Genomic DNA, 26,430 nt, shown 5'->3' on the forward strand with positions numbered 1-26,430 from the left:
ATGACGGTGCCCGGAGAAGGTGGGGAAGCAACTTGTGAGCCCCGGGGAGGCTGGCCCCACCTGGGCCCTTCAGCTCCGGGCAAGGCCTTGAGGGCGTGAGTCCCGACTGGGTCCCTGGGAGAGCCGGCCAAGCCGGACCTGCAGCGGCTCTCGCGTGTGGATGTGGAACCAGAAATAGAGAGAGCCGGCCAAGCCGGACCTGCGGCGGCTCTCGCGTGTGGATGTGGAACCAGAAACAGAGGCCCCGGTGTGCCTCCGTGATGAGTCAGGTGGCCTCAGCCCGTGAGGACGTCACCGGAGGGGCAAACCCTCATCTCCTGTGATGCACAGGCCCGGGGACACCTCTAGAGCCCCGTCAGACCTGAATCCACACCGTCACAGCCGAGGACTCTAGGAAGAAAAGAACTTTTGGTATCAGGACTTGACCGAGAAGACCTGTCTTTCCTCGACGTTTGTGGTGAGCGGTGTCTGGCAGGAGGCCAGCGCCCATGGAGCCTGGCAGGTGCAGAAACACCGCGGGACTCCTGGGCACCAGACCCCTTCCCACCCTCGCCTGCCGGAGACGCTCAGAGTTCCAGATGCGCGGGGCCCCAGGGGCGGGCTGCCAGCGGGAGCCCAATGCCCCGAAAGTGAGACCCCAGCGCTGGCATCCGCCCCGCCGCCCCCTCGTGAGGCATCTGCTCTCCACCGGGAGCCTGTCCTGCCTTGTCGGGAGGCCCTGTCCCCGGGGTGCAGACTCCTGGCCACAGGACAGGCCCAACGGCCTCCATGCCTTCGGAAGCGGCTCCTTGGGGTGTGGCCCAAGTCCTGCCAGGGTCTAACCGCAGCCCCTCAGGGCACCACCTTCCCGGTACTGGAACGGGGTCCCCAGGACACACAGCCAGCTCCCCTGTCATCCTGAGGCCCGTGTCCCCCTCCTGCCTCTCCCCCGAGCCCGGCCCGCGTCCTGCTGAGACCATGTGTGTCAGACAGGGGCCCTCGGGGCCTGTGGACGGTCAGGACTGGGGCTGGCGGACAGCGCGTGTCCGGCCTGGGGTCTGCAAGCAGCACGGCGCCTTCCCGGCTGCCCACTCACTCTGGGACGGGCACTGTTCCTGCATCACTCGTCCGCTGGGCCCCCGGGCAGCCAGACGCCGAGGTCACCTTGGCATCCAGGTCATGGAGTGCCTGTTCCCAGGGACCGGATTCCCTCCGCCGTTGTCCTCACCCAAGTCTGCATCAGAGCAAAGTCAGGGAGCAGGGGCCAGGCTGGGCCCGGAGTGGCGTCTCTGAGCTCGCCCCGGGCCGGCCAGGCCGCGTGTCCTCTGGGCTAAGAAACGTCCATTGGGAGACAAGCAGCCAGTTTCCTGCCTCCTGCTGTGGACAGGCCCAGGTGTTCTCGGGGTGCCCCTCCGTCCCCCGCCGCTGCCGCCTGGAGGCGCCATCAGCCGCCTCTGCTGCCCACTCGGCCAGGGGCAGGTGCCTCAGCATGGACACTGTGGTCTGGGGAGCAGAGCAGAGCCCAACCCTGAGCACCAGCCCTGCATGCACAGCCAGGGCAGCTCAGGCGGTCTCACAAGGTCACTGGACCACACGCTGCAGGCCCAGCCTGGCCCGCAGTGTGCCCTCCAGAGCCAGCATGTCCCCTGGGGCTGCGCCAGCAGAGCAACGGGTTCGGGGCATGGAGCACGGACCCCGCCCTTGACCTGGGCAGTGGGGACCAGAGTGCCCACTCCACGGGCAGAGGCTTTCCCCAGGGGGCCGTGGCAAAGCCCCAGGAGCAGGAGGCTCAAACCACAGCCCAGGAGGCTGGTGTCCCGGGGCCACTCCTCGCCTTGTAGACGCCCCCACTCCCCAATGCCACTGCGGCCTCTCCTGCTGTTCCCCTTCTCACAAAGGCTCTGGCCCCTTCGGGTCAGGGCTGCCCTGGGACTGTGTCTGACCTGAGCCGGTCCCTGAAACCCAGCACCCCTGGACTGTGGGGACGCCGCCCACAGCAGGGCTCTCGTGTGACTCGCAGTGGAGGCGGGACACCGCAGGGGTCTGGGGCGGCTCCACACCGGGCAGGACCACCGAGCCTCGGCACAGACTCTCCTGGGAGACCTTCCCGGCAGCATGTCAACGGGTGTGTGGCCCACTGAGGGACCTGGGGGCAACCCGACAGGAGCCTCCCGGGGCGGTGCCATCAGACAGGCACATCTGACGGCAGCGGGCTCCAGGCAACCCGCGCCCCCGGGACGGAGGGAGGCTGGCGGGCCGACCCCCAGCCCAGCAGGGCGCTGCCCCTGGGGAGGCGGCCATCGGAGCCCACGGGGACACCTGCAGCTGAGCAGAGTGCTGGGCACCTCTGCCCTGAGCGCTCCCCTGGTTGGGGGCCCTGCCCCTGCCCCAGACGTTCCCAGCAAGTCTCCTCCTGGTGCAGGAACCGCCTCCGGGACCTTGCAGGGCGGACGCAGGTCCTGGGAGAGCCCGGCCATGCTGGTCACGTGTGTACTCCATGTCCTTTCCAGGATCTGAGGACTGTCCTCTCCCTGCCCCCGTCCCCAGGGGAGTTCCTGCACCCTGTGGTGTACGCCTGCACGGCTGTCATGCTGCTCTGTCTGCTGGCCTCCGCCGCCACCTACGTCGTCCACCAGAGGTGAGGCCCCCACCCCGTCCTCGTGTAGAAAGGAGTCCCCGGAAGGTGCCTCACAGGCCCGGGTGGCCCTGGTGGCCGCGGGTGGCTGAGTGCTGGGGTCGGACGTCCCAGGCCTCACGTTCTCATCCCGTCGGGTGACACGTATTCTTCCTCCAAGGGCCCCGACAGCCTGCACCCCAAGGAGGTCAGAGTAGCCGCACAACCCTCGGAGCAACCCTGCCCTGGGCTGGCCATCCATAGGGGAGTCCAGTGGGTTCTCTATATCCCTCAAAGATGACCTGGGAAATGTGAGGAGGAGTCCCGGCCACCATCAGGGTCCAGACCATGGGCAGAGCCATGGGCAGAGCCCAGACCACAGTCATAAATGTGGTCGGGGAGAAGCTTGGGCACATCGCGGGCCAGGGCCAGAGGTAGAGGCCTGAGTGTGACCGAGGCCGCAGAGAAGCTGTGGTCGCAGTCCCAGCTGCAGGCACAGGCTGAGAAGCCTAGCGTGGGCACTTCCGGGCTGGCCCTGGGCGTGGACTCCACCCCAAGCAGCGTCCTCTGCGGCAGTCACGGCTGTGGGGTCGTCAGTCAGCCACAGCCTTCTCCCAAGGTGCAGACTCCCATCAGACACGAAGAACCCCGCCCGGGGAATGAGGAAGCCAGACCGGCTCCCACACACACAGCTTCCCCCGTGACCTCGGACAAGTCTTGAGGTCCCAGGACCTCTAGATCCTCGTTTGTCTGACGACCGGAGACGTCCAGGCCCAGCATCCCAGGGTGACTTTACGCCAAGCACCCGAGGCCACAAGCTAGAGTGGACGGCAAGTCCGTCCATCTGCCCCCGGCCTGGTCTCCCTGGCGTGCTGTTCCCAGCCCGTCCCCATCAGCCCGTGGCTTCCAGCCTGGTCCTGTGGGACAGAGCGCGGCCTGTGCAGCCGCGGCCGCCCCTCGCCCCGCCCCGGGAGCCGGCTGCTAACCGCGCTCTCGCCCCGCAGCGCCATCCGGATCAGCCGCCCGGGCCGGCACACCCTCCTGAACGTCTGTCTCCACACGGCCCTGACCTGCTCCGCCTTCGCGGGCGGCATCAACCGTACCAGGTTCCCGACCCTGTGCCAGGCGGTGAGTCTGTCTTCACCTGCTGCCAGGTCTGAAGTGTTTACCGACTCTCCGGCCAAGGGGGAGATTTGTGATGATCGTCTCGAGTGTGAAATAACACGCGAGCATTTATTTGTCCAGGGGCTTCTCTCGATGGGGACTCTTCAGCACCCAGCGCGTCTGTATCAGAGTTTCTCCCCCGTGTGAGTCTGACCAATCTGCTCAGCGCCTGATCACGTTATTTAGTTTATTTTCCAATTGGACCAGTTTTCTCCAAGCCCCTGGTGACATGTTAACGAGACAGTCAATTTCCAACAAACTGGCTGGTCACAGAAGTAGGGACTCGACCTGCTTCTTCTGCAAATGGGTGGGCAGGAGTTCAGGGGCCGGGCCTGTTCCCTCAGCCCAGGTAAGAGTCCCGGCCCCGAGGTCTCAGCTCCTCACCAGGGAGACAGCGCCCTCACTGCTGGGTCGCCAGGCGTTGGGGGCGCCCACCCCTACGTGGCACACAGTGGTCTCACACTGACTGAGAGGTCTGGCCCTCTTGGGTGAGCAAGGGCCTTTGGGAGAAGAAGTCTTGGGGGGTCTTCTTCCACCCCATGGCCCCGCCTGGCATTTCTTAGAAGGAGGGGAAAGGGGCTTCCTTGGTGGTTCAGTGGGTGAGACTCCCCAAAGCTTCCACTGCAGAGGTTGTGGGTTTGATCCCTGGCTGGGAAATGATCCCACAAACCTCGCAGTGAAGCCAAAATAGAAAGGGAGGCATTGAGGCACCCCCTGGCCCTGACAGAGCCGGAGAGGTCCCTCCATCAGCCGCGAGTCAAGGACAAACGCCCAGGGTCTACTCAGCTGGACATCAAGGCCCCTCTGCTCTCTGCCCCCAGCCCCTCACCAGCCCACCTACACCTGGCCTCGGCTCAGCCTGGCGGACAGTCCCCTCCAGGCCGGCAGACACCTCTCGCACTTATCAGGGGCAGGTGGGGGCTTCCCCATGGACCACAGGGCATCTCACCAAGGACTCACTTGGTGGGTGTCCATCTGCCAGGACCACATGGAGAAAGTGTCCCGGCCAGCACTCACCACGACCTCACAGACTCCCCTTGTGGCCTTAATTCTGTGAATTCAACAAAAGTATGTTGACAGCCATGGGGGCTGCTTCAGCCCAATTCCCTGGCTCCTGTGTGTGCCCACTGACCTCAGCTCCTCCATCCACATGAACTGACCTATCCTGCGCCAACGGCAGCTGCTGGCAACTCCTGGGCATCAGAGGGCAAGAGTCTGCTCCCACTGGGCAGGGGTGCCTTGGGGGGAAATGGCTGTGAGCTCCTGCCCCCACACGCTCCCCCTTGCAAACAAGGTGCCGGGCCCATGCGGCAGGATGTAGGGGCCTGGTTTCCAGCTCCCCCAGGCTCCTGAGCACAGAAGAGAGGTCAGCTTTCCACAAATGCATGTGGATGCCAACCATCCCACCAGGAATCCAACTCTGCACCTGTTCCTGGTTCCTGGCAGAAAAGTCACCAGCACATCCCTGACCCACACGTGGGGCAGACACGCTCCTGGAGGTCTCTCAATAGTGCAGAAACACCCCTGGGGGAGCCCCGGGAAATCCAGTTTGCCATCCGCCTCTGACTACCTGCTGAGATGTGGAGCCGTCTGGAAGCAGTAAAATGGACTGTTACCTTTATGTCCACATTTGCACCGTCGCCGCATGTGCGGGGACCCTGTGGGGGGAGCCCTGGGACCTGGGGCCGCTGCCCCCAGCACCTCCGGTCATCACGACCCCTACAGCCCTGGGAGCCCGGCCGGGAGCCCCAACCTGGAAACTGTCCCCAAGCCTCCTGCCCAGAGGCTTGGGGGCCAGGCGTCCCTGTGGCAGCCAAAGCCAGGCCAGCAGGCTGGACCCCTGAGTGTGTCATGGGCGGGGGGCAGACGGGCCTGGAAGGCCTCAGAAGTCCTGCTGGTCACCTCGTGGTGACAACCTCCCCTCAGCTCTGAGTCCACGCTTCCAGAAGGAACTGCGGCTTCACTCGCTCACTTGAAGACGAGCATCTGCCCAGGCGTGGGGCAGAGAGGACAAGATTCCAGCGGAAGGCCCGCCGCACACAGGCCAGGCTCACCGGGAGGAATGGTCAGGGAGGGAACAGGTGCGGGTCCAGGAGGCCGTGACTGTGGACCCCACACTTGCCGGAGGAGAGGGCCCCCGGGGCACAGCTCAGAGCAGGGTGGATTGGAAGGTGTGACGCTCACTGTCCAGTGTCAAGCTGACCGGCCCTGGTGCCCATTCGGTCAAACGTCCTTCTGGGGTGCCTGTGAGGATGCTTCTGCGTGAAATGAATGTTCAAGCGGCGGCCCAAGGAGAGCGGACTGTCCTCCCAACATCAGCTTTGTCCGTCCCTGAGAGCCAGCACTGGACAGACATCTGAGCAGAAGAGCCCCGAGTCTCCTTGGCGGGGACTTCCCGCCTGCGGACCTGCTCAGACTGAACCTGCACAGCTGGCCGTCCTGCCGGCTGCAGACTCTGGGCGCCCAGCCGCCCCCGTCACAGGGGACGATTCATCAGGGCCAGTGCGGTTTTGCCCTGGCCCACCGTGCCCAACCCTAGCTCACCACCACCTGGGCTCAACAGCGGCGCCCACAGCCAGCAGCGCCCCCACCCCGGCGGGCGTCAAAGGGAAACGCGCCCCAGGGCCATGACGGGCGCTCGGGCCCAGAGCTGGGGGCTGGAGAGGAGAGGTGGTCGGTGTGGGACCAGAGCCGCGCGCGCGGAGTCTGCGACGCCACGCACACCGGCGGCTCCGCGGCCCCGCGGAAGCCGGGCACGGCCGGGGCGGCTCAAGGGCCGTGTGGACGCCAGCATGACAGCCCTGCGGCGACCGCTGCACGGGCCCACCCGAGGCTGGCGTCTGGGAGGTCCCGCTGCTTCGGCTTCCCGTCGCCCACAGGCCGGCCCGGGGAAGGCCCCACCCCGAGGGCGCGCCTCACCTCCGGCTCCTCTTGGCCGGGCCACGGGGGTCGCGGGCTGCGGCTCCCAGGCACGCGGCCCAGGCCGGGCAGGGAGAAGGCCTGGACGCTCCCCCGCGCGAGCCGCGACTGAAAAACAGCCCCACCCGTCCTTCCCGGGCTTTCTCACAGGCTGAAGCTGAACTCTGCATGTGATTAATTGTTACAACGGTGCGATGTTACCTTTGTTTAGAGAGTCTCTGTGCTCCTTAAACACTGACGTCCCTACAATCACAACCGTATTTTACCTGTCATCACAAAACGTCAGGTCATTACTTCAAAGGTAGCCTCATTCTATAGAACTGGATGGCGATGATGGGGTGTGGAATGAACGCCCAATTAGCTAAAGCAGAGCCACCATGGCCATCTGGGCTGTTTCCACAGTAACGAGCGACTCCAACAGGCAAGGAGTGAACTTCAGCCTCTGATCCCCGAGGCATAGCATCCCGAAGACCCCCGCGCCTCCACCCCTCCCCTCTGGTGGACTCTGCGGGAGCTGAGCCCCGCTGACCACACGGCCACATGGCCCCCGTGCAGAGGAGTCTCCCCGCTAGGACCGGGGAGCGGGGGATAGGGAAGGGGAGGGGGAGTGAAGGGGCAGGGGGAGGGAGGGGAGGGGACGGGGAGGGGCGGGGCTTGCCCACAGCTCCCTGTGGGGGCCGAGCTGGCTCAGGGTCCCAGTCACCCACGCATCTTCCCTGAGCTGAGTCCCTGTGAAGCGCACTGTCTGCTCCGAGGACCCCAGGGCCCCTGCCCGGCCCACTTCCTGTTCCTGTTGAGCTGTTTCCTGAGGATGTGGGAGGGGGCAGCAGGAAGGGGTGCGGGCTCAGATTTGAGGAAGGGGCGCCGGGGGAGAGGGTGAAGGTCAGGGCTCAGACTCGGGGCAGGGGCGCTGGCAGGCGGGCTCTCACTGGCTCTCCCCCCAGGTGGGCGTCGTGCTGCACTACTCCACGCTCTCCACCCTGCTGTGGATCGGGGTGACCGCCAGGAACATTTACAAGCAGGTGACCAAGAAGGCCCCGCTGTGCCCAGGGGCAGGCCAGCCGCCGTACCCCAAGCAGCCCCTGCTCAGGTACCGAGCGCGTCTGACCCCCAGCCCTGGGCCTCCTGGGGGTTCTCGGCAAGCTGGCCACAGGGAAGCCTGGGCCCAAGGGTGATCGAAGGCCCAGGTGGCCGGGGCAGGGGGGGACCTGGGCAAGGGGGGCGGGGGCAGGGTCGGCACCCAGGTGTGGGGTTCGTGCCCTCTGGTGCCGCCGAGTCAGTGCGGGGAGGCCAGGGTGGGCAGGCGTGGACACGGCTCTGTGCTGGGCCAGGCCCCTGGTCTTGGCTTTGGTTTATTCACGGGTCTCGGTGAGCAGAGAGGGAACCTGACCTCAAGGTGACCGCGCAGCCTGGCTGCGGATTTGAATGGGGCCCCTGCTATAGCTGGTCATCCCCGTTTCCTCCTCAGACAGGGAGGGTTCGGGTGGACGTGGTAGGACCAGGCCTGGGACCAGTGGGACCCCCAGACCTCCTCCCAGAACGCTGCCTGGGATGCCCTGGGAGCATCCTATCTAGGGCATCAGGAGTGCCTCTCAGGAGACGCCATGGCGCGATCTCAGCTCCTTAGGACAAGGGCAGGCCTGCCCCCCACGCAGCCGTCCACGGCAATCCACGCTTCGCCTCTGCCCTCCGATTTCCTGAACCAACACTGAATCCCAATCGGCCGTCGGCAGGAGCCGGACCCAGATCAGGCCTGCGTGGCCAGAGCCTGGGAGCCTGCTGCCCAGTGCCGTCACCTGGCCCACCTCCAGGCCATCACCCGAGCTCAGAGAGCCTCGGATGCCCTGGTAACCGCCACGAGGTGCTCAGCCCGCTAGGGGCTGCCTGAGCTCCTGAGCTGGACGGTGCTGGGTGTTTGGGGCCCTGGCCTGGGATCCCGGGCACGGCCGCACCCAGGTGGTCCCGTGAGGGGCAGCGGTTCCTGGGGTCATGGCCCGTGCGGGGCGGGGGTGGGGGATGCGTGGGGCCCAGCCTCCCCAGAGCGGGCTCCGCGCTTGAGAGGCCACTGGCCTGTCCTCGTGAACACCCGCCCGGCAGAGGCGTCCAGTGAAGCAGATAAAAACGCTGCTATTTAAGTGAGATTTGTGACCCCAGCCCCCACCCCCGTTCCCGACACTCTCTGGTTTTCACGTGAAGCAGACACGTTGCCATGTGGCAACCAGGGCTGGTGGCTTCTGCTGCAGCTTGGGCCAGGGAAGCGAGATTCTTCATCTTGTCTCCTGCCAGGGAGGCCCCCGGGTTTAAAAATCACTCTCGAAATGTGTTTCCGTTTCCGGAGCTGAAACTGATTGCAGAGCTGCCTGGTGGTTTGAAGGATGGGGTGGAGCAAGCTGTGGTTTTATGCAGTGGCTTCCAAATGCACGTGATCCTGCAGGCCCTCTGGGCTCTGTGTCCTGGGGGCAGGGGCCCAGCCCAGCTGCACGGTCACACCCGCAGCTCACTCCCCGCAGTGCCTCCTGGGGACCGCTGCTGCCCACCCGCCCGCGTCTGCTGCCCTTGGGACAAGAAGCCTGGTGCTGAAGGCCGCCCACCCAGTGCAGTGGCCCCGAGGGTCCCCTGGTCACCGGCACACACCCCCACGGGTGTGGATGTCAGAGTGGGGCAATCTGCTTCAGACTTGCCTGCCACCCTGCCCAGCCGCTCTCTCTGGCCCAGCCTGGCCCGGGGCTGGCAGCAGGTGCCACGGGCCTGGACCTTCTCCAGAGAACAGAGGCTGACGGTGGAGACCTCGGAGACCAGGAGGAACTGTCGGGGGCTGGGGACACTCCCTCCAGGGCCGCTGGGGCTTGAACTCTGCCCTGGAGCCTCTGCCCTCCTCGCTTCCACCCAGAAGCATCCTTGTCAGGGGGCTTTCCCACCACACCGCCAGGGGCATCGCTTCACTGCATCCTGATCCCCCAGGACAGGAAAGTCACCTGTGCTTCACCAACAGCAGCAAAGATTTAGCTCCTGGGACCTCCCGGGAGGAGTGTGCTGCAGGGCCCCTTGCAGACAGAACACGCTGCATCCTGCTGGGCCTCGGGGAAGGCCCCGCAGCTGGGCAGAGCCCCGAGTCCTCCCAACTCAGCTTCGCAGCTTTCTGATGAGAACTAAAAACATTTGTGAAATCCCACACTAACATTACACTTCCCTGGTGGCTCAGATGGTAAAGTGTCTGCCTGCAGTGCGGGAGACCTGCGTTTGATTCCTGGGTCAGGAAGATCCCCTGGAGAAGGAAATGGCTACCCACTCCAGTATTCTGGCCTGGAAAATTTCACGGACAGAGGAGCCTGGGGGTCTACAGTCCATGGGATCGCAAAGAGTCGGACACGACTGAGCAACTTCACTGGTTCACACTAACATTAAAATAGTTTTCTCCATTTCCGCACAAACGGCCATTGGACTCTGGGGAGAGATTGCACTGAATCTGGAGAGCACGCGAAGAAGTGTTAGCACTGTAACATTACTCGGTTGCGTTCAGTCGCCCAGTCGTGTCCGCCTCTCCGCGACCCCATGGACTGCAGCACGCCAGGCCTCCCTGTCCCTCACCAGCTCCCGGAGTTCATTCAAACTCACGTCCATCGAGTCGGTGATGCCATCCAGCCATCTCATTCTCTGTCGTCCCCTTCTCCTCCCGCCCCCAGTCCCTCCCAGCATCAGAGTCTTTTCCAGTGAGTCAACTCGTCGCATGAGGTGGCCAAAGTATTGCAGTTTCAGCTTTAGCGTCAGTCCTTCCAATGAACATCCAGGATTGATCTCCTTTAGAATGGACTGGTTGGATCTCCTTGCAGTCCAAGGGACTCTCAAGAGTCTTCTCCAACACCACAGTTCAAAAGCATCGATTCTTCGGCGATCAGCTTTCTTCACAGTCCAACTCTCACATCCATACATGACCACGGGAAAAACCATAGCCTTGACTAGACAGACCTTTGTTGGCAAAGTAATGTCTCTGCTTTTTATTAGACTATCTAGGTTGGTCATAACTTTCCTTCCAAGGAGTAAGCGTCTTAATTTCATGGCTTCAATCAGCATCCGCAGTGATTTTAGAGCCCCCAAAGTCTGTGTAGGTTAGTCATTAGCTTTTCTTCCAAGGAGCAAGCATCTTTGAATTTCATGGCTGCAGTCACCATCTGCAGTGATTTTGGAGCCCCCAAAATAAAGTCTGTCACTGTTTCCATTGTTTCCCCATCTATTTGCCATGAAATGATGGGACCAGATGCCTTGATCTTAGTTTTTTGAATGCTGAGTTTTAAGTCAGATTTTCTCACTCTCCTCTTTCACTTTCATCAAGAGGCTCTTTAGTTCTTCTTCACTTTCTGTCCTTAGGGTGGTATCATCTGCGTATCTGAGGTTATTGATATTTCTCCTGGCAATCTTAATTCCAGATTGTGCTTCATCCAACCTAACATTCCTCATGATTTACTCTGCATATAAGTTAAATAAGCAGGTGACAATATATAGCCTTGACGTACTCCTTTCCCTATTTGGAACCAGTCCGTTGTTCCATGTCCAGTTCTAACTGTTGCTCCTTGACCTGCGTACAGATTTCTCAGGAGGCAGGTCAGGTGGTCTGGTATTCCCATCTCTTGAAGAATTTCCACAGTTTGTTGTGATCTACACAGTCAAAGGCTTTGGCGTAATCAATAAAGCAGAAGTAGATGTTTTTCTGGAACTCTCTAGCTTTTTCTGTGATCCAACAGATGTTAACATTACTGACAGTCTCCAACCCGTAAAATACAGGGCGTCTCTCCATTCAAGGAGGTCTTTCATTCCTCCTGGGAATGTTGACAGTTTGCAGTGGACACATCTTGTGCTTCATGGTTAAATTATTTCCTTGGTATTTTTATGCTGTTATAAATGGGATTGTTTCTTTAATTTTGTATTCAGGCTGTTCATTGCTTATATGTGTGTGTTAGTCACTCAGTCGTGTCTGACTCTTTGCAACCCCATGGACTGTACCCTGCTAGATTCCTCTGTCCATGGGATTCTCCAGGCAAGAATACTGGAGTGGGTTGCCATGCCCTCCTCCAGGGGATCTTCCTGACCAGGAACTGAACCTGGATCTCCTTCACTGCAGACAGATTGTTTTACCATCTGAGCCACCAGGGAAGCCCCCTTGTGCACAGAAATACCACTGACTGTTTGCTGGTCTGTGTCCTGCGATGCGGCTGATACTGCTTGCCAGCGCCGGCAACTTGCAGTCGGTCCTTTGGGGTCACGCATACACACGGTTTCCTCTCCACGTCGGGAGTTTTACTGCTTCGTGTTCAGCCTGGACGTTCTTCTTTCTCTTCTTGCCTCATTGCCCTGGCGAGGACGTGCAGGACGGCATTGGCTCTTTCTCTTTTTCTCTTAGTCTGGCCAACAGTTGGCCAATTCTGTTAAACTTTTTAAAGGACTAACTTTGACTTCATTGACTTTCTCTGTTTTTGTTTTTTTTTTCTTTTTTGAAATCGGGGACTTTGTTGAGCACATACTCATCAGGCTCTCTGCCAGGGGGCTGGTGAGGGCTTTACAGTTATTTGGCAGTTTGTTTAGAACAGAAACTGTGTCTGACATAAAATAAGTTTGATAAGATCTCACAGTTTACAAAGTGCTTTCACACACTTCAGAGGGAAGATGACTTTCTATTTTACAAAATAAGGACCTGGGGGCACAAGGAGATTTCAGGGCTGAACCAGTGCGTACATGCATCAGCAGCGAACTAATGATCGCCTCGTTGCGCTTATCTCTGCTCTACTCTCTCTTAGTCCTTTCCTTCTGAAGATTCGAATTCAGTTCGCTCTTTTTTTTCCTGGTTCTTTGCCGTATCAAGTCAGATTCCCAATTTGAGATCTGTCTGTTCTGACTGTCGAACCTATGGCGTGACTTTCCCCTGGGCACTGCTGTTGCTGACCCAGAGGTCTGTGTGCTGTGGGCTTACTTCATTCACCGCGAGTCTTTTCTTCCACCTGCTGATTATTTATGAGTGTGCTGTTTCCCCCAGATCATCAGGCTTTCAGCAGGAGGTGGTAGAGGGAGGGGGTGTCTGCTCTAGAGCCGAGCTGAGAACCTTAGAGACAGCCGAGCCGGGAAGCTCTGCCTGAGTGGAGGGCCGTGTGGCTGAGGGTGAGACCCTGATACCAGGGGTGGGAATGAGCCACTTCATCCCTCCCGTGTTTAGAAAGCTCCGAGGGCAAGGCCGGGGCTCACTGAGGGTTGGGGCCAGGGCAGGCGGCCCTGTAGGCTCTGCTGTGGGCGTGGGGCCGAGTCAGCATCTGCTTTCTCTGTGGTGGACGGGGCAGCAGGGTGAGTGGGCATGGCCCCGGGGGGCCTCCAGGAAGCATCTCAGTTCGGGCCCCGGGCCTCCCAGGGGTCACCAGGCAGAGTCGAGGCCCTCGTGGGTCCCTGACGGCTGTGACCTGAGTCTGAGTTGGGTTCCTGGCCTGTCAGTCCCAGCCCAGGGCTTTCTTCTGGGGCATCACTACCTGGGATGAAGAGGTGCCGCCCTCAGCCTTGGGGGTCGGGCCTTGCCTCTGCTCCTGCGCGGGGGGCTCTCTGCTCTCCTGCCCGGGGGCACGTCAGCAGCCTCCGCAGCTCATCCAAGGGAGGCCTCGCTGTGTCCCCCGCAGGACCTGGGGGCTGCCCTGCCCCTGTGTCCTCAGACCTGGGCTCGCGACTCCTTCTCATTAAACGTGGAAACCACGACCCAGAGATGGCGGCAAGTCAGTAAATACTGTTTAGTTGGGCCTGGAGGGCGCGATGTCCACGCTGACCTGAGCTGCTGGCGGCAGAAAGCAGGCTGACTGACTGTGTTCTGACGTGAGGCCCAGAGGCGGCGCCGTCGTCTCGGGACCCCCAGGCCCCCCCATCCCAGGACTCAGCACACAGGTGGTGGCTGTGTGGCTGTGGACCCGAGGCTCAGCTGTTGTCCCAGGACACCCGGGTTCCCCCGATCCCAGTGCTCAGCATAGAGGTGACGGCTGGCTCCGCAAGAGGACCTCCAGGGGCCGCAGGTGGAGGAGACCCTCAGGCTGAATCTGGGACAGTCTGTGCGGGCTCGCAAGGAGGGGCGGGGGTCCCAGGAGTGCAGACGCCGGGTGCAGGGTCGGCACAGCCCGGGAGGGAACGCAGACGTGCTCACGAGGGGGCCGTGCGGGCACACGGGACACGGTCCCGGGCTCGGCCCGCACGCGGGGGCCTGGTGGGACAGGGACGCACTCGAGGGCATCGCGCAGGGAACTTGTGAAACTTGATCTGAGACTAACCGAGCGGCAGGAACCAGCGGCAGACGGAGCCGGGACCAGCATCCTGGGCCACGAGGCCCATCTCCTGCAGTGTCCTCACACAGCGCCAGGGGCGAGGAGGCTCTCCGCGGTCTCTGGAAAAGTGCTTCCCGAGGGCTCCACCCTACAACCAAGACCCCTTCCCGAGACTGCCATCTCGAGGGGAGAGTTCAACAGGGGAACCCGGGCCCAGGGACTCCACGGAAACCTCAGCATCAAACAGCTTCTGGCAGTGACTGCTCTGACGTTCTGGGCTAATTCAGCTCCAGGCAATTATATCCTGATTTTGCAATCTGTTCTGCCCTTTCTGATAAAGTGCCCCTAAGTAGTTTCCTATCACTTAAGGTCAGCGGGTGGCTTTCTTATCTGAAAAGTCTACTTGGTGGTGCCCACAGCCTGGGTGGTGGGCGCGCACACAGCTGAGAGCACTGGTTTGTCCACTGGTCCACGGGCAGTCGGCCCCGACTCTGGACGGCCCTGCCCAGGGGAAGGAGGGGCTCCCTTTGCCCGGGACCCCTTCTCAGGGCAGAGGCTGAAGCCAGCTTGGGGCTTGGGATGTGCTCGACCCAGCGCCGGGCTCGGTGGAGCCACATGGGAGCAGAGGGCTCGGGGCTCAGGGCTGAGCAGGACCCTGTGGGGCCACAGCTGCGACCCTGGCCCGGCTCACAGGCCTGGCCCAGAAACACGGGGGCTTTTGTCAGCTGAACGCGAGCGGACGGCCTCGCGTGCTGGGACCCCAAGAATCAGGACACATCGTGCTGCTGGGTTTCTATGCCTCCTGGTCTCCACAGGAGACCACTCTGGTGTTCACACTCCCGTGTTCTTACCTGGGAAGTCCCACAGACAGAGGAGCCTGGCGGGCTACGTTCCCAAGAGTCAGTTGGACACAACGGAGCGACTAAATCAGCACCACGTTCTGAACAGAAGCCTGTCCTGGGGCACCTTCATGGCGTGGTCGGGGCTCGGGCAGGTGTCCTCCACTCCCCACACAGCCCCGGGCCTTCATCCACCAGCTCTTCTCCAGGCATCAAGTTCCTGAGGGTTTCACCTTCCTCTGTCCACCACCGGTCAGTGCAAGCTGGACGTGAGGGTCTGCGTCTCAGGCACGTTGGTGGCTCTCAAAGCTGCACACTCAGGCGATGGACGTGGATGGCTCTTTCACCCAAGCTGAAATCACTGACCCGATCTCAGGTTTCGAAGTCCTGACCAACACCAGGAGTGCTAACTGGACCCAGAGGGGGGCTGCCCCTCCGACAGACCCCGGGGCTGAAGGCCTGCGCCCGGGGAAGGTTCATAGGTCATTCTCATCTGGCCTCCAGCTGCTGGCCGGCTGCCCTGGGCTGCTCCAGGTCTCCAGCCCACCCCTCCCCCAGGTGCAGTCCCCCTTCCTCGAGGATACGGGGGGCCCAGGAGCAGTGACCCCTCCGTTCATGTCAGCGGATCTCATCCACAGAGACCCAGGCTCCACAAGGGCATGGACCAGCCGGTGTCTGTCAGGTGATGGCAGCTCCTCAGGCCATCAGGGGCGGGCCTGCCTGGCCTGGACAGTGGACAGAGCGTCCAGCAGGGCCTGGGGACCTTCCTCACAACCTGACGTGGCTTCTCCTCCCGGGTCCTTGCTGCGGGCATCTTCCCCTGCTGGTCCCTTCCGGTCGCTGAGCCGTGGTGGGAGAATCTGGCCTCTGCAGTCCTCTGTCCTCTCCGGCCCCTCGGACACTCAGGGAAGCGTGGGCCCCGTGACCTGGAAAGAGGGCCTGCCCAGCTCAGCTGACATGAGACAGGCACCTGGGTGGTTTCTGGGATTGCAAAGTCAGGTTTCCCAGGGGCCCTAAACTCAGAACGCGGGGTCGGTAAACAGATGCCCCACTTGAACACTGAAGCTGGAGCAGACAGAGCCCGTGGATCAGAGTCCGAAAACCCTGAGGTCACTGTGTGCCGAACAGTTGCTGGAGCCCCTCTGCGAGGCCTCCAGGACAGCTGGGACTCGTGGAGCCGGCCGGACACCCACAGGGACTCCCTGGTGGCCACCACGCAGGGCCCAGGGGCCTCAGCAGGGACAATACCCTCCACCTGGGCCTTGCGCCCACCAGGGCTCCCTGTCCTGGGAGCTGGTGTACTCTGACTGCACGTGGGCTCCAGTCAGCAACCAGGGGAGCATGCAGAGCAGGTCCCAGACCCTGAAGACAGGACAGAGGATGGGCAGGTGCCTGGGCGGGTGGGCAGGCAGCAGGGTCAGCCGGGGTCAGAGCTGCCAGAACCTTCACCCTCCAGCTCGGAGGCACCCCAGGCTCAGGGGGAAGGCTGGCCCTTCCTCTTTTTTTTCAAACCTTTTTTTTTTTTGAGAAATAGAACATCTATACCCCCCAAAAGCCTAAAACATCAATGCAGGTTTATGAAACAGTCCTGTGCCTTTCAAAGGAAGAAACAGGAGCCTCCTCTGCAGGAAACTCGGCCATGCCCCAGCCCCATCCTGACTCATGACTTTTATCGCCTTTTTTTATAGTTTTACCACCCAAATTTGTCTGCACTGATTTTGAGCCATATACACATGGACTCACTCATTTTATATTTTTATCAGGTTTATTTCACTGCCCAGCGTGCTTTCCAGACCCGTGTCTGAAACTGTGTCACCATCTGGCCGCGTGATGTGGATGAGTGGCCAGCCACTGTAGTCACGCTGCTCCTGGTGTGGGGGAGGGGGAGTCTGTGACCCCACCATCCCCCCAGCTCTTGCTCATCTTTCCTGGGAGCGGGGGCTCTTGGGCCCCATCTGCGCTCCCCGCTGAGCACCCAGCTTCCTCCCGGCCCCCGCTGGGCTGTCTGTCCATCTGTCCGTCCTTCTGCTGCTATAGGACCAGGTAGGCGCGTCCCCCGCATCACCTGCGCGGGTGTCTTTCCTCCTCCCCCAGCCGGAAGCAGGAGCCTGGGCACCAACGCTGCTCCCCTTACAGACCCACCCTTCTCAATGACACGCCTCGAAGGTTCAGCTCTGTGATTCCACTTACAATTCCGTGCTTTCTGCTGGGACGTGGCTTTCTGGGTAGTGTGAGCTTGGGGACCAGGTTAGTTTCCTGCTCCTACTGGAACAAATTAAAACGACATGAATTTATCGTCGGGGGCTCCCAGGGGCACTGGTGGTTAAGAACCCTCCTACCAACACAGGAGAAGTAAGAGACCCGGGTTTGACCCCTGGTCAGGAAGATGCCCTGGAGGAGGGCACGGCAACCCACCCCAGTATTCTTGCCTGGAGAATCCCATGGACAGAGGAGCCTGGCGGGCTGCAGTCCGTGAGGTCTCAGATTCTGACACGATGGAGCGACTTAGCAGCAGGCAAATTTATCATACACAGGCCTGGCGCTGTAATCCGAAACCAGCCCACAAGCTAACCCAGGCCCTTGCGGAGCCCCCAGGGTTGACCAGGGCTTCCAAGCTCCCGCTTCTTGCAGCGGCCGCCCAGGCACTGGGGTCACGACCTCACTGGAGCGGCCGTATGGGGTCCGCTGGGGGTGGGAGCTGACGCTGAGCAGGAGGGTCCACGGGGGCGCCGGGGGCCGGGCAGGGCTCCGGACGGGCTCGCACCGGCCCGGGCGCCCAGCGGCCGCCGCGCGGACAACGCCCCGGGCCGCCAGCGCCCTCTGCCGGCCGCGGCCCCGCAGGTGCTGGACGCGGAGCCGAACGGCAGGAGAAGCGCGAGGCTCCCTGCACGGGGAGAGGCGCTGGGCTGCAGGGGCCCGACCAGGGGCGGCGGAGAGGCCGTGAGAGCCCACCTGCAGGGCTCCAGGGTGAGGGCACAGTCTGGCCCAGGCGGCAGCCCCTCCCAGGGGGCTGCGGAGACTGTCTGCCTTGGGGGAAAGGGGCCGGAGCCCGCCCAGCACTCCGGACCCCCACTGGGCTGGGTCTCCTCCTGGGCCGGCTGGGGGACCCATCTGGACCCATGGTCAGTGCCAGGGAAGGGAGAGGAGGGCTCACCGACCTGCCCAAGGTGAGGCCGGCAGTGGGGTCTCCTGGTGAGCTGTCCCTGGGTGGCTGGGGGCCTCTGAGGGGCTCTGGGCCCTGGGCCCGCTGCGGGTTGCAGACTTGAGCAGAGGCCCCTTGCACGCTTGCCACATCCCCTCACCACGTGCTGAAGGAGCCCAGGGCCTCTCTCCGTGGACGTGTCAGCGTGGTGGGCCCAGAGGGGCATGGGGGGATGGGGGGCGGGGGGTAGCAGGGGTCTAGTAGGCAGGTCCCCTTGCTGTGCACCGGAGACTGACTCCCCTGAGGTTTCCCCACACCCTGAGGCCTCACAGCCATTGTCTCTGGAGCTCTATCTGGCCTGGCGTGGCCCCTGTGGGAGCTGAGCTGGAGCCCCAGAGGCTGTTGGCTGCACCCGAGAGGTCTGCAGAGGCCCCTCCTTTGCGCAGCCCCGCCCGGCGGGGTCAACCCCGGCGTCCGGCCCCCAGGTGGCCCCTCGCTCACCCGGGCCCCACTGGCCTGCAGCAGATCCTGTGAATCCGGCCTGTTCAGGGCCCGTCGCTGCCCTTTTCCTTCCCTCCAGGCTGGTCTCACGGCCCGTGCTCACGCCCAGGGCCCCAGAGAAGGCCCTCGGAGCTCATGGCCAGAGGAGCCTGGGCCAGAGTGGGCCCTGCCCCACCACGGCGCCTTCAGCTGCAGACGGCGGCTGCCCTGTAGGAGCGCAGACGGTGCGCAGACAGTCATGCCAGATGGGCAGTGGTTTGGGGGGCACTGAGCTACAGCGAGAAGGGGTGAGGCTGTATCTGGAGCTGAGGTCCACGGTTCAGTGGGAGGGCCCATGCCCGGGAGAGGGACAGGGGACATCCAGGTGGGAGCAGGCCCGGAGGGGCTACAGACAATGGGGGGAGCCCTGCCCAGGCCGGGGCTGGGGGCTCATCTCCCGTCACTGCTTGTCACCAGGCCGAAAGTGCCGCCTACACAGGCCCCTGCCAGGCGGTCTCTCTTCTTGTGAGGAGCCCCAGCCTCACCCCAGGAAGGGAGGCCCCTGGCGGAGGGGGCGCTCAGCTGCCGTCTCCACGGGAGACCCCTCGCCAGCCTGACGGGGCGGAGCTGAGCAACCCTGCCAGCTGTCAGCCTTCCCTCCCGTCCGGATGCTGGGCCTCACGGCCGTCCCTGCAGTCAGGGGGTGACCCACTGCCTGTTTTTCAGATAGCCCGGGCCCTTCATGTTTCCATATAAGTTTTACTTTATTAATTTATTTTTTATCTTATTGTATTTTTGGCTCCAGAGGGTCTTCGCCACTGTGCACGCGGCCTTTCCCTCGCTGTGGCGGGCGGGGCTGCTCCCTAGGTGCGGTGCGGTAGCCTCTTGTTGCGGGGCGTGAGCTCCAGGCGGGCGGGCTCAGCCGCGTGTGAGGGCTTCTTTGCTCCGCAGCACACGGGATCGTCCCAGACCAGGGACTGAACCTGTGTCCCCTGCATTGACAGGCAGACTCTTACCCACTAGACCACCGGGGAAGCCCCCATATAAATTTTCAATGTAGAAAAAAGGGCCTCCAGGGTTTCAACCTGATGTCACTGCAAACAGCACTTTTGTCTCCCTGTGCTTTCCCCATGCAGTGTACCAAGCGTGACTGATCCCTGTGATAAGCTGGTGACTGATCTCTGAGCGACAAGCTGGCGGCCGTCTAGACTCGCTCCTTATTCCCAGCAGTTGTGTTTTTCAGGGAACCAGTCAGGGCACCTGCAAACGGAAGGGCATTGACTGCGTTCTCACTGGTACCTTTGCTTCTCTGCTGCCTCGTCACGGCGCCGGCATCCAGGAGATGCTCAGAGGGACCAGAGGCACCGTCACCCTGCCCCTGCCTGAACCTGGGGGACCTTCACCACCTCACCCTCCAGGGACACACTGGCTTCTTGTTGTTCAGTCACTAAGTCACGTCCAACTCTGTGACCCCATGGACTGTAGCCCGCCAGGCTCCTCTCTGTCCATGGGATTCTCCAGGCAAGAATACAGGAGTGGGTAGCCATGCCCTTCTCCAGGGGATCTTCCTGACCCAGGGATCGAACCTGGGTCTCCCTCATTGCAGATTCTTTACCATCTGAGCCACCAGGAAAGCCCGGAGTTTGCTCAAACTTATGTCCATTGTCTGAGCAAACTCCAGGAAATAGTGAAGGACAGGTAAGCCTGGAATGCAGCAGTCCAAGAGGCTGCAGAGTCAGACAGGACTCAGTGACTGAACAGCAGCGTGTCCCTCGAGTCGGTGATGCCATCCAACCCTCTCATCCTCTGCCACCCTCTTCTCCGCCTGCCCTCAACCTTTCCCAGCATCAGGGTCTTTTCCAGTGAGTCAGTTCTTCGCATCAGGGGCCAGAGTACTGGAGCTTCAGCTTCAGCACCAGTCCATAAGAGTCGGACACAACCGAGCGACCTCACTGTCACTTCCAATGAGTATCCAGGGTTGATTTCCTCTGGGATCGACTGTTTGATCTCCCCGCAGTCCAAGGGACTCTCAAGAGTATTCTCCAACACCACAGTTGGGACCAGATGCCATGATCTTAGTTTTTTGCATTGAGTTTTAAGCCAACTTTTTCACCCTCTTCTTTCATCCTCATCAAGAGGCTGTTTCGTGCCTCTTCGCTTTCTGCCATTAGAGTGGTATTATCTGCATATCTTAGGTTGTGGATATTTTCCCTGCAATCTTGACTCTAGCTTGTGCTTCTTCCAGCCCTGCATTTTGCATGACATGTGCTGCATGTAAGTTAAATTAGCAGGGTGACAATGTATAGCTTTGACATACTGTTTTCCAAATTTTGAACCAGTGTTTTGTTCCCTGTCCAGTTCTAACTGTTGAAGCCTAGCTTGAAGGATTTTGAGCGTAATCTTGCTAACATATGGAATGAGTGCAATTGTACAGTACTTTGAACATCCTTTTGGAGAAGGAAATGGCAACTCACTCCAGGACTCTTGCCTAGAAAATTTCATGGATGGAGGGGCCTCATAGGCTACAGTCCATGGGGTCACAAAGAGTTGGACACGACTGAGTGACTTCACTTTCACTTTGAACATCCTTTCGCATTGCCTTTGTTTGGGAATGGGATGCAAATACCTTTTTCAGTCCTGTGTCCACTGCTGAGTTTTCCAAATTTGCTGGCATAGTGAGTGCAGCACTTTCACAGCAGCATCTTTCAGGATTTGAAATAGCTCAGTTGGAATTCCATCACCTCCATTGGCTTTGTTTGTAGTGATGCTTCCTAGGACCCACTTGATGTCACACTCCAAGATGCCTGGCTCTAGATGAGTGATCACACCATCGCGGTTATCCGGGTCATTAAGACCTTTCTTGTACAGTTCTTTGGTGTATTCTTGCCACCTCTTCTTAGTATCTTCTGCTTCTGTTAGGTCCTTGCTTTTTCTGTCCTTTATTGAGCCCGTCTTTGCATGAAATGTTCCCTTGGTGTCTCTAATTTTCTTGAAGAGATCTCTAGACTTTCCCATTCTGCTGTTTTCCTCTATTTCTTTGCACTGATCACTTACGAAGGCTTTCTTGTCTCTCCTTGCTGTTCTCTGGAACTCTGCGTTCAGCTGGATGCATCTTTCCCTTCCTCCCTTGCCTTTCACTTCTCTTCTTTTCTCAGCTGTTTGTAAAGCCTCCTCAGACAACCACTTTACCTTCTTGAGTTTCTTTTTCTTTGGGGTGATTTTGGTCACCGCCTTTTGTTCAATGTCACGAACCTCCGTCCAGAGTTCATCAGGCACTCTATCTATCAGATCTAGTCCCTTAAATCTATTTCTCACTTCCACTGTATAGTCATAAGGGATTTGATTTAGGTCATACCCGAATGCTCTAGGGGTTTTCCCTACTTTCTTCAATTTAAGTCTGACTTTGGCAATAAGGAGTTCATGATCTGAGCCACAGTCAGCTCCCAGTCTTGTTTCTACTGACTGTATAGAGCTTTTCTATCTTCAGCTGCAAAGAATATAATCTGATTTTGGTGTTGACCATCTGGTGATGTCCATGTGTAGAATCTTCTCTTGTGTTGTTGGAAGAGGGTGTTTGCTATGACCAGTGCGTTCTCTTGACAAAACTCTATTAGCCTTTGCCCTGCTTCATTCCATGCTCCAAGGCCAAATTTGCCTGTTACTCCAGGTGTTTCTTGACTTCCTACTTTTGCATTCCAGTCCCCTATAATGAAAAGGACATCTTTTTTTGGGTGTTAGTTCTAAAAGGTCTTGTAGGTCTTCATAGAACCGTTCAACTTCGGCTTCTTCAGCGTTACTGGTTGGGGCATAGGCCTGGATTACTGTAATGTTGAATGGTTTGCCTTGGAAACGAACAGAGATCATTCTGTTGTTTTTGAGATTGCATCCAAGTCCTGCATTTCGGACTCTTTTGTTGACCATGATGGCTACTCCATTTCTTCTGAGGGATTCCTGCCCACAGTGCCTGCTAACTCACTTCAGTGTGTCCGGCTCTTTGTGACCCTATGGACTGTAGCCCACCAGGCTCCTCTGGCCATGGGATTCTCCAGGCAAGGATAGTGGAGTGGGTCGCCATCTCCTCCTCCAGGGGATCTTCCCCGCCCAGGGGTCAAACCCACATCTCTTGTATCTCCTGCACTGACAGGCGGGTTCCTTACCACTAGTGCCACCTGGGAGCCCCACAAGAGTGGTCGTCTGGACTAAACTCACCCGTTCTCGCCCATTTTAGCTCACTGATTCCTAAGATGTCGATGTTCACTCGTGCCATCTCCTGCTTGACCACATCCAGCTGACCCTGATTTTTGACACCGGCTGCACACACACATATCCATTCTCCCCCAGACTCCTCTCCCACCCAGGCTGCCACGTCACAGTGAGCAGAGTCCCCTGTGCTATACAGTAGTTTCTTGTTGCACCTTTTTTTTTGTTTTCTTTTTCATTTATTTTTGCCCCTGTTTTTGTCATCTCCTTCCTCCTGGTTACTCTGAGTTCACTTTGCTCTTTTATTTTTCTGCCCTGTTGAGATAGAATCTTTGGCCATTGAACTTTAAGCCTTTCTTTTTTTCTCATGGAAGTATTCACAGCTACAAGTGTCCCTCTAAGCCTAGCTTTACATGCATCCCAGAAATATTATACTGAATTTTCTTTCTCACTTTGGTTAAAATATTTTCCAGATTTCCTTATAATTTCCTCTTTCATCCATGAATTATTTAGAAGTATATCATTTCATTTTTCAGATAAGCGTGGTTTTCCTAGTTATCTTATTGCTATTAATTTCTAATTTAGTCTCATTTTGATCTCAGAGAATATACTTTGTATGATTTAAATGCTTTTAAACTTATCAACACTTGTTTTATGAAGCATCGTATCATCTGCGATGATTAATAGATCGTGTGCACTTGAAAAGAATTCGTACTGTGCAATTATTGGGTGTGATTTTCTAGAAAGAATATTAGGGAAACATGATTAATGTTATTGTTCAGATCTTCTATTTATTAACTTTTTGCCTGCTTGTTCCATCATTTGCTAAGAGAGGGAAGTTCAAAACACCAGCTATGATTTTGGAATTATTTCTCCCTTTGATTATTTCTGTCCCTTTTTGCTTCGCATATTTTGAATCTTCCCTCTGGCCCCCCATCTACAGTTTAAACGTCTTCCTACGAACTAACACGGATATCATTATGAAATGCCTCTCTTTCTTTCTTTTCTGGAAGTTTATTTTGTCCTGTTTTAACGCAGCCACTCTGGCCTCTTAGATTCAGTTTGTGTGGATAGCTTTATCCATCCATTAATTTTCAACGACTCTGTATCGTTTTATTTAAAATGTTTTCTCCTATTGTAGGTAGCATATAACAGGGTCTTGCTTTTTTGCTGTTATTGACGTATTCTGATGATCTCTGCCTTTGAACTGAAATGCTAATCCATTAAAATTTAGTGGCATTTTTATTTTGGCTCCATTTTTCTCTTTGTTTTCTGTTTTTACTTTTTTCTCTCTTTTTTCTTCTATTCCTTTTTCATTTTCTTCTTTTGAGTTATTTTAATATTTCATTTTAATTTATCTATTAATTTTTTGCTTATTTACTTTTCATGGCTGCTTTAGGGATTAAAATCCTCAACCTTTTCACATCGGTTTAGTTTGAAAGCCACACTATTCCATGTGAAAACCATTAGAATTAGAAACTTTGCGACCCTGTGCCCCCGACTCTCTCTCTGCTACAGAAGTCATCAGTGTTGCCCCATATATACTGTAAACTCCACAAGTGAAAATGAAAGAGAAGTTGCTCAGTCGTGCCCAACTCTTTGCCATCCCATGGGCTGTAGCCTGCCAGGCTCCTCTGTGCATGGGGTTTTCCAGGCAAGAATACTGGAGTGGGTTGCCATTTCCTCCTCCAAGGGATCTTCCCCACCCAGGGACTGAACCCGGGTCTCCAGCATTGCAGCAGACGCTTTACCATCTGAGCCACCAGGGAAGTCCTGCAAACTGCACAGGGCAGTGTTAAAGTCTTTCTTTAAATGGCAGTATATATTTCAAAGAAACTAAGAGGAAACAATGTTTCAGTGCTTCTTATGGCCTTCATTCCCCCAAGTTTCTGTTTGTGCAGTATGCCTTCAGCCTGGAAGCTTCCATCTGGCATTTCTTGAAGTGCAGGTCAGCTGACAAGGACCCTTCTGGGCTTCGTCTTTGTTGGGGATGTGTTTTCCTTTGCCCTTCCTTCTGAAGTAAACTTCTGGGGGCGCAGAGGCCCCGGCAGTCACCGGGGTAACCACGTGCAGGTCTCCCAGCTCTCGCCTGTGGACTCGGAATCGTTCGGGTCACTGGGGGCCTGTTGCCATCGCAGTGACGTAGGTGCTTGTGGCATCCTGAGAATGACATCCTCTTGTGGGGGTCGTCCCGCGCTGGCCCCCCAGGCTCCCCCAAGGCTGCCCCCTGTGCGTGTGTGACAGCCACGTGCTTGTGGCCAGGCGCCCCGCTCACGCCCCCTGGATCCCACGTTGGGCAGCACCCTAGGGTGGAGCTGTTGGCCGAGGCCCCGCGGACGGGAGAGTCAGCTCCGTCTGGGGGTCGAGCGGACCCCAACTCGGATGAGTCCCTGCCCCTTCTGGAGAGTCAGACGCCAGAACCTGCGCCAGGCCGCGGAAGACTCAGCTGCCAGGCTCAAGGAACTGCGGCTCCCAGCGCTTTCCCCCAGGCGTCCGGCCGGTCACTGACACCGCCAGCAGGTGTGGCCTGGGCCCCCGGCGGAGGGCGACTCGGCGGGCCCCTGCTGAGAGCGTCCAGCGCCGCCCGGCCACACCTGCGCCCGAGGGGGGCGGCTGAGCAGGCGCCCGCCACAGCGCCCGGCCGTCCCCTGGGGTGCGCGGCCCGCCCCGTCCACCACGGCCACCCCGCCCAGGGCCTTCACGACGTTCTGTTCTTGCTGAACCAGGGCGCCGCCCGCCCGCCCCCAGACACACGCGGGCCCGGCCGGGGTCATCTCTGTGCGGGCAGAGGCGAGGGGAGGACACGTGGACGGGGAGTGTGGGAGCAGCGGGGGGCGGGGGGCGGGGGGGAGGGGAGCGGGGAATGGGGGCGTGGGGGAGGGGTGGGGTGGGGGAGGGGGAGGGGCGTGGGTGGGGAGGCCACACGGGGGCGTGGGGGAGGGGCGTGGGAGGGGAGGTGACACGGGGGCGTGGGGGAGGGGCGTGGGGAGGGCCGTGGGTGGGGGAGGGCCGTGGGGGTCGGGGGGAGGGGCGCGGGGAGGCCAGTCCGGCCGGACACCGGCAGCAGCTCTTGGTCAGGCCGGGCTGCTGCCGCACGGGCAGCAGACAGCAGGGCCTCCCCCTGCCTTGCCCGCGGGCGGCGCAGGGAGCGGGGCTACCCGGGGCTCGGAGGCCCCGAGGGCAGTGAACACCGCCCCCCGCAGGTTCTACCTCGTGGGCGGCGGGGCCCCTCTGGTCATCTGCGGCGTCACGGCCGCCACGAACATCAGGAACTACGGGATGGAGGCCGAGGACGCGGCCTAGTGAGTACCGGGGCCCCGCCCCCGCTCGGGCCAGTTTGGCCGCACAGGGCGGGCCTGGTGGGGCGCCAAGGACCCCGAGCACCGCACAGCACCGCAGAGCACCGCAGAGCCGCCCCTCCCCGCCCCCGCCCGCCCCCCCAGCGCCCCCGGCCCGGCTGAGGCCCCTCTGGCTGGGGGGCAGGGTGGGGCCCTTCGCCTCCATGGCCCTGCAGCGTGGGGCCGCCTGCCAGCTCCACCCAGAGGTGACCTCTGTGGGTCGAAGGCTGTGGGGCTGGTCCCCTGGGCTGCCCCAGCAGTCCCTCCGCCTTCCTCGGCAGAGCTTCCTGGGGGGCCAGCACGCCTGGACCCCCACGCTCCTCCCACAGCTGCCCTGAGGGGCAAAGCCCCACGTCCTGCTCTCGGGGGCCCAGCACCTCCTGGGCCCTTCCTGGGGCCCCACTCTGCCCTACCTGCTCCCTGAGCCCCAGCCCAGCCACACTGTCTCAGGTTAGGTGTGTCCTTATCACGTGAC

General features: G+C 59.6%; 1 protein-coding gene across 1 annotated transcript in view; it reads left to right on the forward strand.

Moving 5' to 3' along the window:
• ADGRA1 (adhesion G protein-coupled receptor A1) overlaps positions 1-26,430 on the forward strand; it is a 28,384-nt gene continuing 1,954 nt past the window's right edge. Inside the window, exons 1-11 of the mRNA XM_088842021.1 lie at positions 1-19; positions 122-215; positions 476-629; positions 736-1,228; positions 1,367-1,458; positions 1,644-1,787; positions 1,928-2,104; positions 2,490-2,617; positions 3,598-3,721; positions 7,621-7,766; positions 25,821-25,919. Coding sequence (XP_088698147.1) covers positions 1-19; positions 122-215; positions 476-629; positions 736-1,228; positions 1,367-1,458; positions 1,644-1,787; positions 1,928-2,104; positions 2,490-2,617; positions 3,598-3,721; positions 7,621-7,766; positions 25,821-25,919 — 1,670 coding nt within the window. The remainder of the gene's footprint in view (positions 20-121; positions 216-475; positions 630-735; positions 1,229-1,366; positions 1,459-1,643; positions 1,788-1,927; positions 2,105-2,489; positions 2,618-3,597; positions 3,722-7,620; positions 7,767-25,820; positions 25,920-26,430) is intronic.

The sequence above is a fragment of the Moschus berezovskii genome, chromosome 12, assembly GCF_049115385.1.
Source record: "Moschus berezovskii isolate FMDL1 chromosome 12, NW_MosBer_1.0, whole genome shotgun sequence".
Taxonomy (NCBI): Eukaryota; Metazoa; Chordata; class Mammalia; order Artiodactyla; family Moschidae; genus Moschus; species Moschus berezovskii.